At 35.8% G+C, this 14,051-nt stretch overlaps 1 protein-coding gene across 1 annotated transcript in view; it reads left to right on the forward strand.

The window, feature by feature from the left end:
- Positions 1-14,051, forward strand: part of Dnah12 (dynein, axonemal, heavy chain 12) — a 173,264-nt gene that overhangs the window by 101,163 nt on the left and 58,050 nt on the right. The window contains exons 49-55 of the mRNA XM_013010371.1: positions 256-432; positions 1,511-1,642; positions 3,803-3,892; positions 4,530-4,670; positions 8,552-8,793; positions 10,227-10,374; positions 10,659-10,804. Coding sequence (XP_012865825.1) covers positions 256-432; positions 1,511-1,642; positions 3,803-3,892; positions 4,530-4,670; positions 8,552-8,793; positions 10,227-10,374; positions 10,659-10,804 — 1,076 coding nt within the window. The remainder of the gene's footprint in view (positions 1-255; positions 433-1,510; positions 1,643-3,802; positions 3,893-4,529; positions 4,671-8,551; positions 8,794-10,226; positions 10,375-10,658; positions 10,805-14,051) is intronic.

Here is a 14,051-nt window from a genome sequence, read left to right on the forward strand (position 1 = left end):
ACTTTTTCTATTGATGGACTATCTCATGGTGTTTCATGTGAATTCTGTCTTTTTTGAAAGGAAGTTCCAAGCCAATTTCTACATTAGGTCACACATATTCATGTTTCTCCTAATTTTATCTTACGCCTTACTATCCTTTAGAATTACCTGTTGGATTCCCTAATTCTCAAATATTTTTTTTGTCTCTAGGATTAAGAAAGCAATAGGTTACTTGAGGAAATGTTCTAACTTTAAAAATCAATCTTCTTTTTTTAGGTTATTGAGATAGAATCTGCACAAGTGGAAGCGAAAAGAAAGTTTGTGAAATTAGATGAAGAAATAGCCAGTGGGAAGGCTGAGGAAGCCCAAGCTCTGAAAAATGAGTGTGAAAGTGATCTCGCAGAGGCAATTCCAGCCTTGGAAGCAGCTCTGTCAGCACTGGATACACTTAAGGCAAGTGTTGGAATTAGCCATCTTGAGTATCATCAACAAAGTGAAACTATGGACAAGTCTGGTTCATTAGCTGTGGTTCTATTTCAGTGTGTGGTAGCATATTGTTTTTGTCAAATGAAACTTGTCCAGGTAAGACAAGACTCTTGAAGCCCTCAAATTCCATCACTTTGGCTCATTAATCTTAGGTTCCCTTTTCATTGAAAGGCTGTTGCTTCTACCCTTCCTGGTATACAATACTTTATTGTATGAGTTAAGGTTCAATTCAGAACAGAGTTGACTCTGATATTAGCAAACTCGAAAATTTATGAATGGATTACAGGATTATTGGAAGAGATACAGAAATAAGTCTTAAACTAGGTACCAGTGGCTCATGCCTATACTCTTAGCTACTCAGAAGGCTGAAATCTAGAAGATAGTAGTTTGATGTCAACTTGGACAGAAAAGTTTACTAGATCCCATCTCCAAAATAAGCAGCAAAAAGCAGGGCTAAAGGCATAGCTTGAATGATTGAGCAGCAGCCTAGCAAGCATGAGGCCCTGAGTTCAAACCACCAGTATCATCTATCTTCACCCCAAAGGAAGTAGATCCTAGACTGAGTCGATAGGAAATGCAAACTTTGCCACCTAGTCCAGTTGCAGAAATTGTGCACCAGAGAAGCTTTCCCTCTGAGAAGCCATCCTACAGAGCCCACACTGCCTCTACTAGAATCCATATAAGCAAAATGGAAGCCTTACACCCTAACACTTTTTCCATATACTGTCCAAATTCTAGTGCCACTCAAGTGATCTGATCATGTAAACTAATTCCCACCCCGAGTTGTTAGTGTAGGAAAGCTAAGTTGTTAGTTTTTCAGCATCTGTACCATTGTAAGCAATATCAATAAAGTACTGAAATGAGTAATAAGTGAGCCTATCATATCAGTCATGATAAAATATACCTTTTGAGAAATTAACAATGCAAAGAAAATATTACAGTTTCAAATTAAAAGGGATACTTTTTATTCTCCAACATTACTTTTAGAACTCGTTACTTAAAAAAATAAACTCTTCTGAAGATGTCTTGTTTTCTTTTGATTTAGCCAGGTGATATTACAATTGTAAAATCAATGAAGAATCCTCCATCTGGTGTTAAACTAGTTATGGCTGCTGTTTGTGTCATGAAAGATATAAAACCAGAAAGAATTACAGATCCTTCAGGAACTGGAGGCAAGGTAATAACTGCTTATGAAAATACAGAACTTGTTTGTAGCAACTATTATTAAATTACATATTAAACATACTCAAGCTGAGGAAGAAACACTATTTTTCTAATTGAACAGATTCAGAATTATCTGTAAACAATGACAACAAAACCTACCACATTACATATGTATAGGTAGTAGAGTGTTATAAAAATGTGGTTCCAGTTGTTTCTATATTCTCGCTCCTTTCCCATCCATGTAGGACCACAGACATGGTGAGATAAACAAAACATCCAAACTGAGATACTTGTACTTTGTAGCTAAAATCCTGGAGAATGTGACATACACAAGTGTCACATGTAGGTGTTGTTTCTGAGCTTTCAAAAAAGTTCTGTACTTTGTAGCTAAGATCCTTGAGAATGTGACACATAGTCTGTAGATGTCATTCTTGAGCTTTCAAAAAGTTCTACTTAGTTAAGAAAGCAGTATTGTGAGATTGTTTAAAATCTTGTGCTCTCAGGAGGCTGAGATTTGAGAACTGTGGTTTGACGTCAGCTGAGCAGACAAATCCATGATTCTCTTATTTCCAATTAGCTGGAAACAGAGGGATGGCTCAAGTGGTAGAGTGTCTGCATGAGTGAAAAAGCCAAGGAAGATCTAAAGGCCTGGAGTTGAAGCACACACACATGCACGTACACACATACATGTGCACACACGCACGAACGCACGCACACACACACACACACACACACACACACACACACACAGAGTCTTGTACTCTGGATCCAGAATGTTTGTATTCAAAATCATGACCCCATTAACAGTGTGCTCTTGCACAGGTGCTTTAATTAGATGGGTTCTATATTAAGAGGATAATCATAGCTCCTTCACAATGCTAATGTATTAGATTAGTTAATACATATCTGGCTCTTTGTACAAAGGCTCATGAACAATAAACTCAAAAATGTTAGTTGTTATTATAATTGTCATTTAAGGATATATACCTTATAAAGGAGGACATAGTGCCCATCCTAAATTGAGTTAACAAATTTTTCTCTTTTAAAAGAACAAAATGTATTATCTGCATACAAAAATATTTGCATATCAAACAACTAAAATTTTAAAAAGAAAAAGTGAAAAATGCTCTGCTAAAGACATGTAGTCTATTCAGAATTATCCTTCTGAAAAATATATTTTTTCAATAGTTATCAGGCTTGTTTTCAGAGTTTTGTAATAATTGGATTTAGACTTCCAAATTGGAAAATTGGGATTTTTTTCTTTCCTTCGTTGAGATAATTTTTTAAAAAGCTATGAAATTGTTCAAATTATTCTCATTTATACACACACTCCCCCCCAGATAAATCTCTGGAAGTGGTAAAATAATATTAAACTTGTTATTAAACATCATTTTCTAAGTAGCTTTGCTCTGTAACTGGCCAAACAATGTATTAATGTATTCATTTTTCCTTTCTCTTCTTATTTCACTAGATAGGTGAGCAGTTTGTCATTAAGAAAAATATGTGCTTTTCTTATTTGATGAAAGAGTCAAAGAATAAAGGAAAACAAAAATAGAACAAATAAAGTTGTGCTTTTTATTTGTTTTTGTTTTTGATTTTTGAGGCACGGTTTCACTAAGTAATTCAGGCTGGCCCGGAGCTTGAAAGACTGGCTTCAAACTTAATATATCTTCTTCTTAAGTGCTAGGATTGCAAGTATGTGTCACCACACGTGGAAACAATAATGTATTTATTTTTTCTTAAATATAATTTTATTGTTATTATGAATATGTTGTACAGAAGGGCTACCATTTTATAAGTTGGGTAATGAGTATATTTCTTTTTTTGGACAATATCACCCCTTCCTTTGCTTACATGAAATTGTGATGGTGTCTATGTTAGCAGCTTTTCTTACATTTTCAAAAGAAATAATCACACATTTTCCATTTGATGCTTAATTTTTTATTAAAAATTCTTAATAAAATAAATCTCATTAAATTTATGAATTCATGACCCTATTTAAATTATGTCATGTATTTAAAATGTTCTCAGGTAGTAGAGTCAGATTTATAATTTTTTTGAAAGTATATAAATAGTTTTTGTAGATAGTATGTCTTAAACTTTAAGAAGAAAAAATTTACATTGAGGATTTTTGATTGTACATCTAATAAGTTTCTGTAAATTTCACTTATAGATACTTGATTACTGGGGACCTAGCAAAAAACTTCTGGGGGATATGAATTTTTTAAGAGATTTGAGAGAATATGACAAGGACAACATTCCCGTGAGTTACTTGGACTTTTTCTCTTAGTGTGACTTTACCAAGATGTATAAAATCTTTAAAATTATGGGATATCTTTTTTTTGTTTCCATTTCCTAGAGTTAGGATATCTTATAGAATATAAAGAGATAGTCCTTTTGGGAGATTAATATAATAAAGATATATTGCATTTATTAATGACAATATTATAAACTCCAATAATGCATAAAAGCATACTTTTAGATTATTACAAAAGTATTAGGAAGTTGTTATAATCAGTATTATCAAGTTGAAAGAGTATTATCTTGTAACATACAATTCAGTTTATTAGGAAATTTTATACATATGTTTATGTAAGATTTAAAAGTATCATTTTCCTCTCAAAACTTTATTAATGCTAGTTGTACTTTTATCTTGCTTTCATTTGTTTTATCAATCCTCAAAAACCTTAGTATTTTTGGAAGAAATATCTTGTGTATTTTCTTACAAATTACTTAATATTTCTGCTTCAATTATGCTTACTTTAAAATATCCCAAAATAATCATTTTGGTTTTTGAAAACAATGTAACTTTTGTATCCAAATGATTTTATGTATTATTTTTTATTTTATGATTATTGCTGTATATGCTGAAATTCAAAATCTAAATCTTTATTGTATAGGTAAATGTTATGCAGAAGATTCGTAGTGAGTACTTGACGAACCCTGAATTTGACCCTCCTAAAGTTGCCAAAGCCTCTTCTGCAGCTGAGGGTCTATGTAAATGGATCATGGCCATGGAAGTATATGACCGAGTTGCAAAGGTATTTTGAAGATTAGCACCTTAATTTTTCTACTTAAATATTCCCATACATTAGGGCTATATTTCTCTTTTGCTCCTGAGGCTAAAGTAGAATTTGTTGAGAGAACAAAAATAAATAATTGACTCAAGGAAGTGGAGATGTGGCTCAAGTGATAGAGTGCCAGCCTTGAGCAAAAAAGGAAGGTCCTTAAGTCAAGCCCCACTACAAGCACTACAAGCACAATTAAAAAAAAAAAAAGACTCAGGTTAGGTGTCCCGACCCGCAGGACGTCAACGAGGGCAGTGAACCTAAGCGAGAAGGAATGAAGGGACAAGAGACACGAAGAATGACAGCAAGACAGGCATTCTGATCAAGCTGCTAAATTTTATTTTTCACACAGCTGTATTTATAAGGAAGCTTTTTCATTGGCCGTCATTGGCCGAAGCAGCTGTAGGATGTTTGCTTAAGGCAAGGTGAAAAAGGTGGTCGGTCTTTAGCAGCTGCAGGGTGTTTACTTAGGGCGTGGTGAAAAGGTGGGATTCTGTAAACTCAGCCTCAAGTTGTTCCAGTGAGATAGTTAAGCCTATTATGTTGAGAGACTCAACTTTTGGCTCCCAACAGTTAGGTTGTGGGTGTACATCCCTATATACCCAGCTACTTAGAAGGATGAAATAGGAGGATTACAAATTCAAGGCCAGCTTGGGAAATTTAGCAAGACCCTGTTTGAAATTTTAAAATGAAATAGAGAAGAGCTAGATTTACTGCTCAGTGATAGAGTACTTGCATATTTGAGGCCATGGTCTCAATTCTGAGTACAAAAAATAGAAGAGAGGGGGGAGAGAGAAAAAATGACCTTTGGTTTTTGGTTCTACTTATGAGGGAGATCATGTAATATTTGTCTTTTAATACTTGTATTTTTTCACTTCCCATGATGTACTCCAAGGTGATTTATTTGTCATAATGACATGACTTAATTGTTTTTGTGGCTGAATAGCATTTCATTGTGTATAAGTACTATATTTTAAATAATTTTATCACTCATTGATGGATACTTAGGTTAATTCTATTATTGTGGGTATATAGGTATCTTTTTGACATGCTGATTTTAATTTTTTGAATATATGGAGTAGTTATCAAAGGCTTGAGAAGTTAGGGGAAGAGAAGGTTAGAGGAGATGTTGGTCAAAGCATATATAATTAATTTGAAAGGAGGAACAAAATGCACCCCAAGAAGCAAATATATAGAAACAGAAAGGAGATAAGTGATTGTCTCTGGCCCAGGATGTTAGGGGAAGAGAAACAGAGAGAGACAGAGAAACAGAGAGAGAGGAGGAGAGAAGAGTAGAAATAAGAGATGACTAATAATGGTTAGATGATTTGTTGAGTAATAAAAATCTAATTGTGTTGATGGTTGCAAATTGTGAATATAATAAAATCACTGGAGCAGGGCACCAGTGGCTCATGCCTATAATCCTAGCTACTCAGGAGGCCAAGATTTGAGGATTGAGGTGCTAAGCCAGTCAGGGCAGAAAATTTCTTGTGAGACTCTTATCTCCAACTAACCACTCAAAACTGGAAGTGGAGCTGTGACTCAGAATGGTAGAGTGCTAGCTTGAGCAAAAGAGCTCAGGGATAGTGCCCAGGCCCTGAGTTCAAGCCCTATGACAAACAAAACAAAAAAACCAAAACAAATCCATTAGATTATACACTTTATTTATGCATTTATTTATGTATTATGTGTTAGTTTATTCATTTATTTATTTGTTTTTGGGGTTTCAACTCAGGGCATTGTACTTGTTAGGTACTTCAGTCACACTAATCTTTTTTTTTTTCTTTAGTCATTTTAGATAGGGTTTCAAATTCTTGTGCAAGCCCAGCTTCAGAACACAATCCTGCTACCCGAAGTGTCCTGAATAGCTGAGACCACAATTCACTTTATTTTGTTGAGATGGAATCTTGCTAGCTTTTTGCCTGAACATGTCTGGAACTGAGACGCTCTCAGTCTTCTCTTACTGAGTAACTGGGATTACAGATGTAAGCCACTGCATCTGGCCTGAACTATATACCTTATGTGGGTGAAATATAGAATCCAGTAGGTTCAGAAGTACAGCATGGAAAGATCCACTGAAGAAATGATAGGCCCGGATAGAGGATATATTTATATATTTATTTATTTGTTTGTTTGTTTGTTGGTCATGGGGCCTGAACTCTGGGCTTGGGCGCTATCCCTGTGCTCTTCAGCTCAAGGTGTGCGCTCTACCACTTGAGCCACAGCACCACTTCTGGTTTTCTAGTGGTTAGTTGGAGATAAGAGTCTCACGGACTTTTCTGCCCAGGCTGGCTTTGAACTGTGATCCTCAGATCTCAGCCTCCTCAGTAGCTAGGATTACAGGTGTGAGCCACCAGCGCCTAGCTATGAGAATCTTTTATGAGTATTTATTTGCTGGGGCCAAACTCCTGGACAGCAGAGAACGATTAAAACCATTTTATAAAGTTGCCTAGTAAAAGACAAGTAAAACACAGGCCTTTTATGGTTTTACCCAGGAAAGTAATGTAAGTTAAATAGAAAATACATGATAGAATGTGTATAGAATAAGTTCATAGGATACCCAGGTCATAGCAATTGGGAAGGTATTCCTCAATGAGACACAACATGTGCTTATAAAGGTAGAGATTTTGATTTTTAGTTTTAGGGGAGTAGATCTGCATAAACAGTCAAAGAAATAAAACTAATTTTATCTGGGATGTCCTTCCATGAAATATCTTGTCTTTCCACCCAGTAGTCTCATGGCAAGACTACTGTCTCTTAGTTTAACTCATTATCACATGCCCCACAGGATATATGGATTCGGGCTCCTTTTTACAAAACAGAAGTGAAAGTATCCAGGTACTTTCCTATCTCCCTACTCTACATTGCCTTCTACTTATTTAACACATTCTTCCTTCAGGATTTCAGACCAGAGGAGAGGACAATTGTCTGATACATTTCTTACTTCTTCCTCCTTCCTCCTTCCTCCTCCTCATCTTCTTCTTCCTCTTCCTCCTCCTCCGCCTCCTCCTCATCTTCCTCCTCCTCCTCCTCCTCGTCATCTTCCTCCACCTCCTCCTCGTCTTCCTCCTCCCCTCCTCATCTTCCTCCTCCTCCTCCTCCTTCTCCTCCTCCTTCTTTTTTTTTCCTCCTTTCTTCTTGTCTTAAGCTTAATTTCATGGTGATGACCCAAAAGCATTAGGATTATTCTCTAATGGGCACACTTGGTCATCTTCTATATTCTTTGCATCAGTGGTTTATGGCCTATTCAACAAACAAATTAGCCAAATCTCACTCTTGATGCTCTACTAAGTACTTCAAAATAGTAACTTTAGAAAATCCTTTTTACTCTGAATAAAAGGTGTTTTTCAAAATTTGATGAGAAAAATTTAATTTTGCGAAATGGAATGTGAAGATTTTCCTTCTTTGTATTTTTATTATCAGTCTTAATACACTTCAAGGCAGGTATGTGCCTTGGGCTAACTGGAAAGATCACAGATGTAGGCAGGAAATGAAAAACACCAAGCCCAGAACATTTATGTATTTTAGACACTAATATAGAAACAAAACTACATGTCTTTCTCTTTCTCAATTGAGTGGCAGTTTCTCATTATTTAAAGACATTTTGCTGTAGAGGTACTTTTTGTTATATATTGTGACATTTGTTAATTTGTTTTGTGGGTGACAGTTTTCTAATCCTGATGATTAATATATGGTTTTTTTTACTTTGCATGAAAAAGTAAATATTTAAGGCAAATGTTTATTAAGTGTGATTGTAATAGTGCATTTAAAATCATAATGTCTGTAAAGGAATTAAAGTGTTTCAATTTTATAGAGTATACATCACATCTGCACATATTTTTTTTCACAAACAGGTTGTGGCTCCTAAGAAAGCTCGTTTAACAGAAGCTCAGAAATCTTTAGCTGAGACAATGGAGCTTTTGAATCAGAAGAGAGCAGAACTGGCAGAAGTAGAACATCATTTAGAAAATTTACAAAGGGTATTTCTGGAGAAAACTGAAGAAAAGGCTGCTTTAGAAGATCAGGTGGAACTCTGTGCTAAGAAACTTGAAAGAGCATCACAACTAATTGGAGGCCTGGGTGGAGAAAAAACAAGGTCAGATTTCTACTCATTTTTAACAAGATAGAAGAAAGTCAGGCTTGAATTTGTGACCTCTTTCAAATTTATTATGATTGCTTCCGACTTTACAATGGCTGGTTGACAAAATGGGAAATTCTACAAGGCACTTGGCTAAGCCTCTCCAAAGAGGACTATGTTGAAGACTATTTTTTTTTAAGGATGATGGACTATTTATTCCTATTTTGTACTGTGCAGTGTGCTTTACTAAAACCCAAAGCAATTCATTATAACACTTCTTCCTTCTTATTGTCAACAAGAAGTACATGCCCCTCAATGGAGGACAGTCTTTATAACTTGCTTTGAAGTAGGGGAAATATAGGACAATACTGGATCACTCTTTAATCCTATATACTGATGATCACTGCTCACAGTCAACCTGGGCAGAAAAGTCATGAGAGAAGCTGTGGTTCAAGTGTTAGAGCAAAAAGAGTCAGACCCTGAGTGCAAGCCCCAGAAACACCACAAAAAAAAAAAAAAGAAAAAGGGAAAAATGAGAAGCAAATGTTAATAATCTGAATAGTTTGTGGTTGTTATACATTTTCTTTCCAATTTTATGTATAAGGTTTTTTTAGGAGAGGGGGAATTCCTGGGGCTTGAACTAAGGGCCTGGATGCTGTCCATGAGTGGTTACTCCCACAGACTTTTGTGCCCAGGGTGGTTTCAAACCATAATCCACAGATCTCAACTTCCAGAGTAGCTAGGATTAGAGGCATGAGCCCACAGGTGCCCAGCTTCAAAAAGTTGGTTACAATTTATTTCATAAAAGTTGTAACTGGCTTGATTGAACAAAACCAGTTAGCTTTAATTTATTTTCTTGGATTAGATGGCCAGTTATTTTATTTGTTAATCTTATTTTTTCAATTCAATAAATATAATAGGGTAATAGGTCTTTGACAATAATTTGTAGTGGAGGCTATATGGTTTGGGAATAACATTTTATTATAAGGAATTCACTGAATGGAAAAAATATAAATCTTATTGTGTCTCAACTTCTGTACTGCTTAAATATAACTTCTTGTAATGTGCTTCTATATTTTACAGTCTAAAAATACAAAAACAACAGAATTACAAAATCAAATTGTACTAAAGACAATTACTAGGCCAGAATGCTGGTGCTTTGTTTGCTTTTGCTTATTCTAAAGGACCAAGTTCTGTAAAAAAAAAAAAAACCTAATACTTTAGTAATGCAAGGTAGATTGTCATTCATATAATATAGTGGTAAATTATAGCATATTAGAAATAGAAGAACCCTAACTTCATCTTCCTCATCTGACAGATACTTAAGTACCCAACAGTTTGTCTTTTTTTGTGATTAAAAAAAAAGAGGAGTAGAAGGTCCTTGTGCCTTCAGTTACTGTCTTCTGTGATTCCCTATTGAGAATCTGTTTTGTCTTTGGTTTGTTTCCCAGATGGTCTCAAGCTGCACAAGACCTTCAAATAACATATGAAAATTTAACTGGTGATGTCTTAGTATCAGCAGGAGTAATAGCCTATCTTGGTGCTTTCACCTCTGGCTTTCGACAAATATGTACAGAGGATTGGAGCATGCTGTGCAAGGTACTAGCTTTATATTTAGAAAATTTTGTTTCAGAACATTTAAAGTGTATTTTGGGATATCTAGAGAGATAATATGGACAGAAGAAACAAATGTAAATACTTTCTTGTTCTTTGTTTTCTCCTTGACCAGTAAAATGGTTCTATATTCAATTTTTACTTCAGTTTTTTCTGATCCTCAGAGTTAGTACCCTATACCTAATGATGGTTAAATGTAAATTTTAATTGTAAAGTATTTTACTTAGCAAATTGAGAGGAAACAACAGACTATTGTTTATTTCTTACAGGATAAAAAAATCCCATGTTCAGAGGAATTCTCATTGAGTAAAACCCTGGGTGATCCGGTAAACATTAGAGCCTGGAATATTGCTGGATTACCAACAGACACCTTCTCTGTGGATAATGGAGTGATTGTTAATAACGCTAGGCGATGGTAAGCAACAACACGCTTTTAATATTTTAGTTTAAAGTTTTCAAACATATATTATGACAATAAATACTAGTCTCCATGTACCACTTGCTAGATTCCGCAGTTAGCATTATATTGTATTTGCTGTTTTATCACATTAATGCATTTTAGTATAATATTCAGGCATGTATTTCTCCCCTTATACTTCACCATGCATGTCATTGACTAAAGATCAGTATTTATCTTTTCCCTTTCATAGTAAAACCTGCATGTCATTAAAAAAACCACAAAATGTAGATATACCATTTGGTGAATTCCTAAAATATATACACCCCTGAAACCCAAATCAAGAACACATCCTGAAGGCTCATACCTATAATCTTAGCTCCTCAACAGGGTGAGGGCCAGAGGAGGACTGACTCCTCAGTCAAAGTTAAAGCCAACCCAGGCAGAAAAGAAGCCATGTTCAGTATAGTGGCAGCTGTTAACCCTCTGTTTTTGACAAAATTTATTCATGACAGTATTATTGACATCATATTGTTGAGGCACAACAATTGTGCAGAGACTTTCTTGATCAGATAGTTCAAATAGATCAAAAGACTGAGGTTTTTCTTGACAAATGTAGTAGCTCTTTTGTATGGCAACCATAGCTGGAACTCCTCCATCTATAGTAAATATTGGTACAAGTTTCTCATTGATAAACTAGGTCTCTCAAGCAAGTTATAGTGCCATACAGTTTCTCTCCCTGTTCAAACTCTACAGTTACCCATAAGTGAAAATGGTCAGTTGGGCTGAATTTGTTATGCCTGTTGTCATCACAGGCCAGTGGAAAAAATTTAGAAATCTCCTGCAGAATTTTTAATATTTGTTTCAATATCTTGTGCTAAATCAGTGATTTGATGTGAGGTAGTTCTTTCAGACAAACAAATCCTGTCTTGTGCTAACAAACTCTGCAGCAGCTGCTAAACATTGTCACAGATTTTTCTTGTATGAACAGGCTCAGATTCTTGGCAATTAGCTTGCTTACTGTATCACTTGCCAGAATAACATTATCTATTTCAATGAGGCCTAATGAAGCCAGCTTGTGATTTCAAACTCTGTGGAATAGCATTCATTTTATACACCTATATTTGGCCTAATTTATTAAGTTTAGCATATTTTGAGCCTTAATGACACTACAGATTGGCTCTTTTCATTCATACTAACACACCATCACACACAGGTTTGCCTTTGACTTCAACATCAAAAAACAATCACTTCTCCATTTCTTGTAAACACTGACACTCTAGTCAGCTTTTCTCTACTGTTTTTGTAGTTGTCATTTGTAGAATGTCTCACCATTTAAGTTTTAATAGCTATCCAAGGGCTGGGAATGTGGCTTAGTGCTAGAGTGGTTGCATAGCATGCATGAAGCCCTGGGTTCCATTCCTTAGTACCACATAAACAGAAAAAGCTAGAAGCGGTGCTGTGGCTCAAGTGGTGGAGTGTCAGCCTTGAGCAAAAGATGCCCAGGGACAGGCCCTGATCTCAAGCCACCAAACTGTGTGTATGTATGTTGGCGGGGGGAGGTGTTAACAACATGATTATTTTGCTTTGATTTGCTGAATCTTGGATATCGCATACATCCAACATTTTCCATTGACCCTTGACATTTTTTATGTGTGCTATAATTTCTTCAATTTTCATTTGGGATTCAGTTTTTGCAAGGATTTTAGATACATGGATAAGAGCTGGGTTGGAGAAGTCATCTGTGTTGACAGAAGAAGTCAATTATATCATCAGCCATCTGTGGCAAGCAGACAGTCATCTTTTGCAAGGAAACTTCTCATTATCTTTCATGTCATTATCACTAGATTGCTGTAGTCTCACCATGCTGTATTAACACTTTTGCAATGTATTCAATAGTCCAAGCCTGCCTGGCATTGTCTGTTTTCTGAGTACAGTACAGGCAGGTGGGCAATGGGCAGCAGAGGAGAAGCACAAGTGTCTGTCCATAAGGGTGCAGGTTATCCCATAATGGATGTTGCATGCTTGTCCCTCAAATTTATGTTATTATAATTTATGTAATATAAATTTATGTGGATATGAAAAAAATCCACTAGTTTTATTGAATTTAAGTCCCACCTGCAATTGCCTTAATGTGACCAGACCAAGTGATTTGACAGACCTTATACAGCCCACAGGGCAGATGTGATCCTACTCTAGGTAGGATTTCAACACAATCTGAACTGAGAAGGAAAAGAACCAGATACCTAGTTTTCTCTTGAGACAGGAAAGAAACTCAAAGAATGTAGTTCTTTTGGAGTAGTTGATTTAAAAGCTTTTTTGTAGCTAATGAGGAGTGTTATTTTTACCTGAGAAGTTCTTGAAATAGAAGATGATTCTGGGAAAGATGAAGTCAGGTAGGACAGCTTTCTCACCATCTCTGGGGCTGTAATAAAGAAAATATACTATATCAAATGCAAAAGGAACCTTGGACAGTCAGAGTCATCATTGAGGAAGAGGAAAGCATATCATATTTTAAATGCCTGAAATGTTACATCCTATCTTCTTTATACATTTAAAAATACTTAATTGAAACATAATAAGTGTACAGATTTATAGGATAAAGTGTAATATTCTGCTATGTGGGTATGTGTAATGATCAGACCAGAGTAATTAGTATATATGTAATCTTAAACATTCATCCTTTTTTTTGAACTAGGGACATTTAAAATATTCCCCACTAGGAGAAGATTTTAAAACACACAATTAATTGTCAATCATAGTTTTCCTTCTGTGCTGTTGAGTATTAGAAGCTATTCCTTATATCCAACTGCATCTATGTACCCATTAACCATTCTCTCTACCGCCCTGCATACCCTTCCTGATAACCATGATTGCCCTCTCTCCTAATGAATCATTTATTCTTAAATAGAAAGTCTTTTCTTTCTTTCTTTCTTTCTCTTTCTTTTCCTTCCTCCCTCCCTCCCTCCCTCCTTTCCTTTCTTCCTTTCTTCTTTCCTTCCTTTCTTTCTTTTTCTTTTCTTTCTCTCTCTCTCTTTCTTTCTTTCTCTCTTTCTTTCTTTCTTTTTTTTGGGTCCTGTCATGGGGCCTGAAATCTGGGCCTGGGTGCTGTCCCTCAGCTCTTCAGCTCAAGGCTAGCGCTCTACTACTTGAGCCACAGCACCACTTCTGGCTTTTTCCTTTTTGCTTATGTGGTGCTGAGGAATCGAACCCAGGGCCTCATGCATGCAAGGCAAGTGCTCTACCACTGAGCCACCTTCCCAGC

The sequence above is a fragment of the Dipodomys ordii genome, unplaced genomic scaffold (genome assembly GCF_000151885.1).
Source record: "Dipodomys ordii isolate 6190 unplaced genomic scaffold, Dord_2.0 Scaffold12, whole genome shotgun sequence".
Classification (NCBI taxonomy): Eukaryota; Metazoa; Chordata; class Mammalia; order Rodentia; family Heteromyidae; genus Dipodomys; species Dipodomys ordii.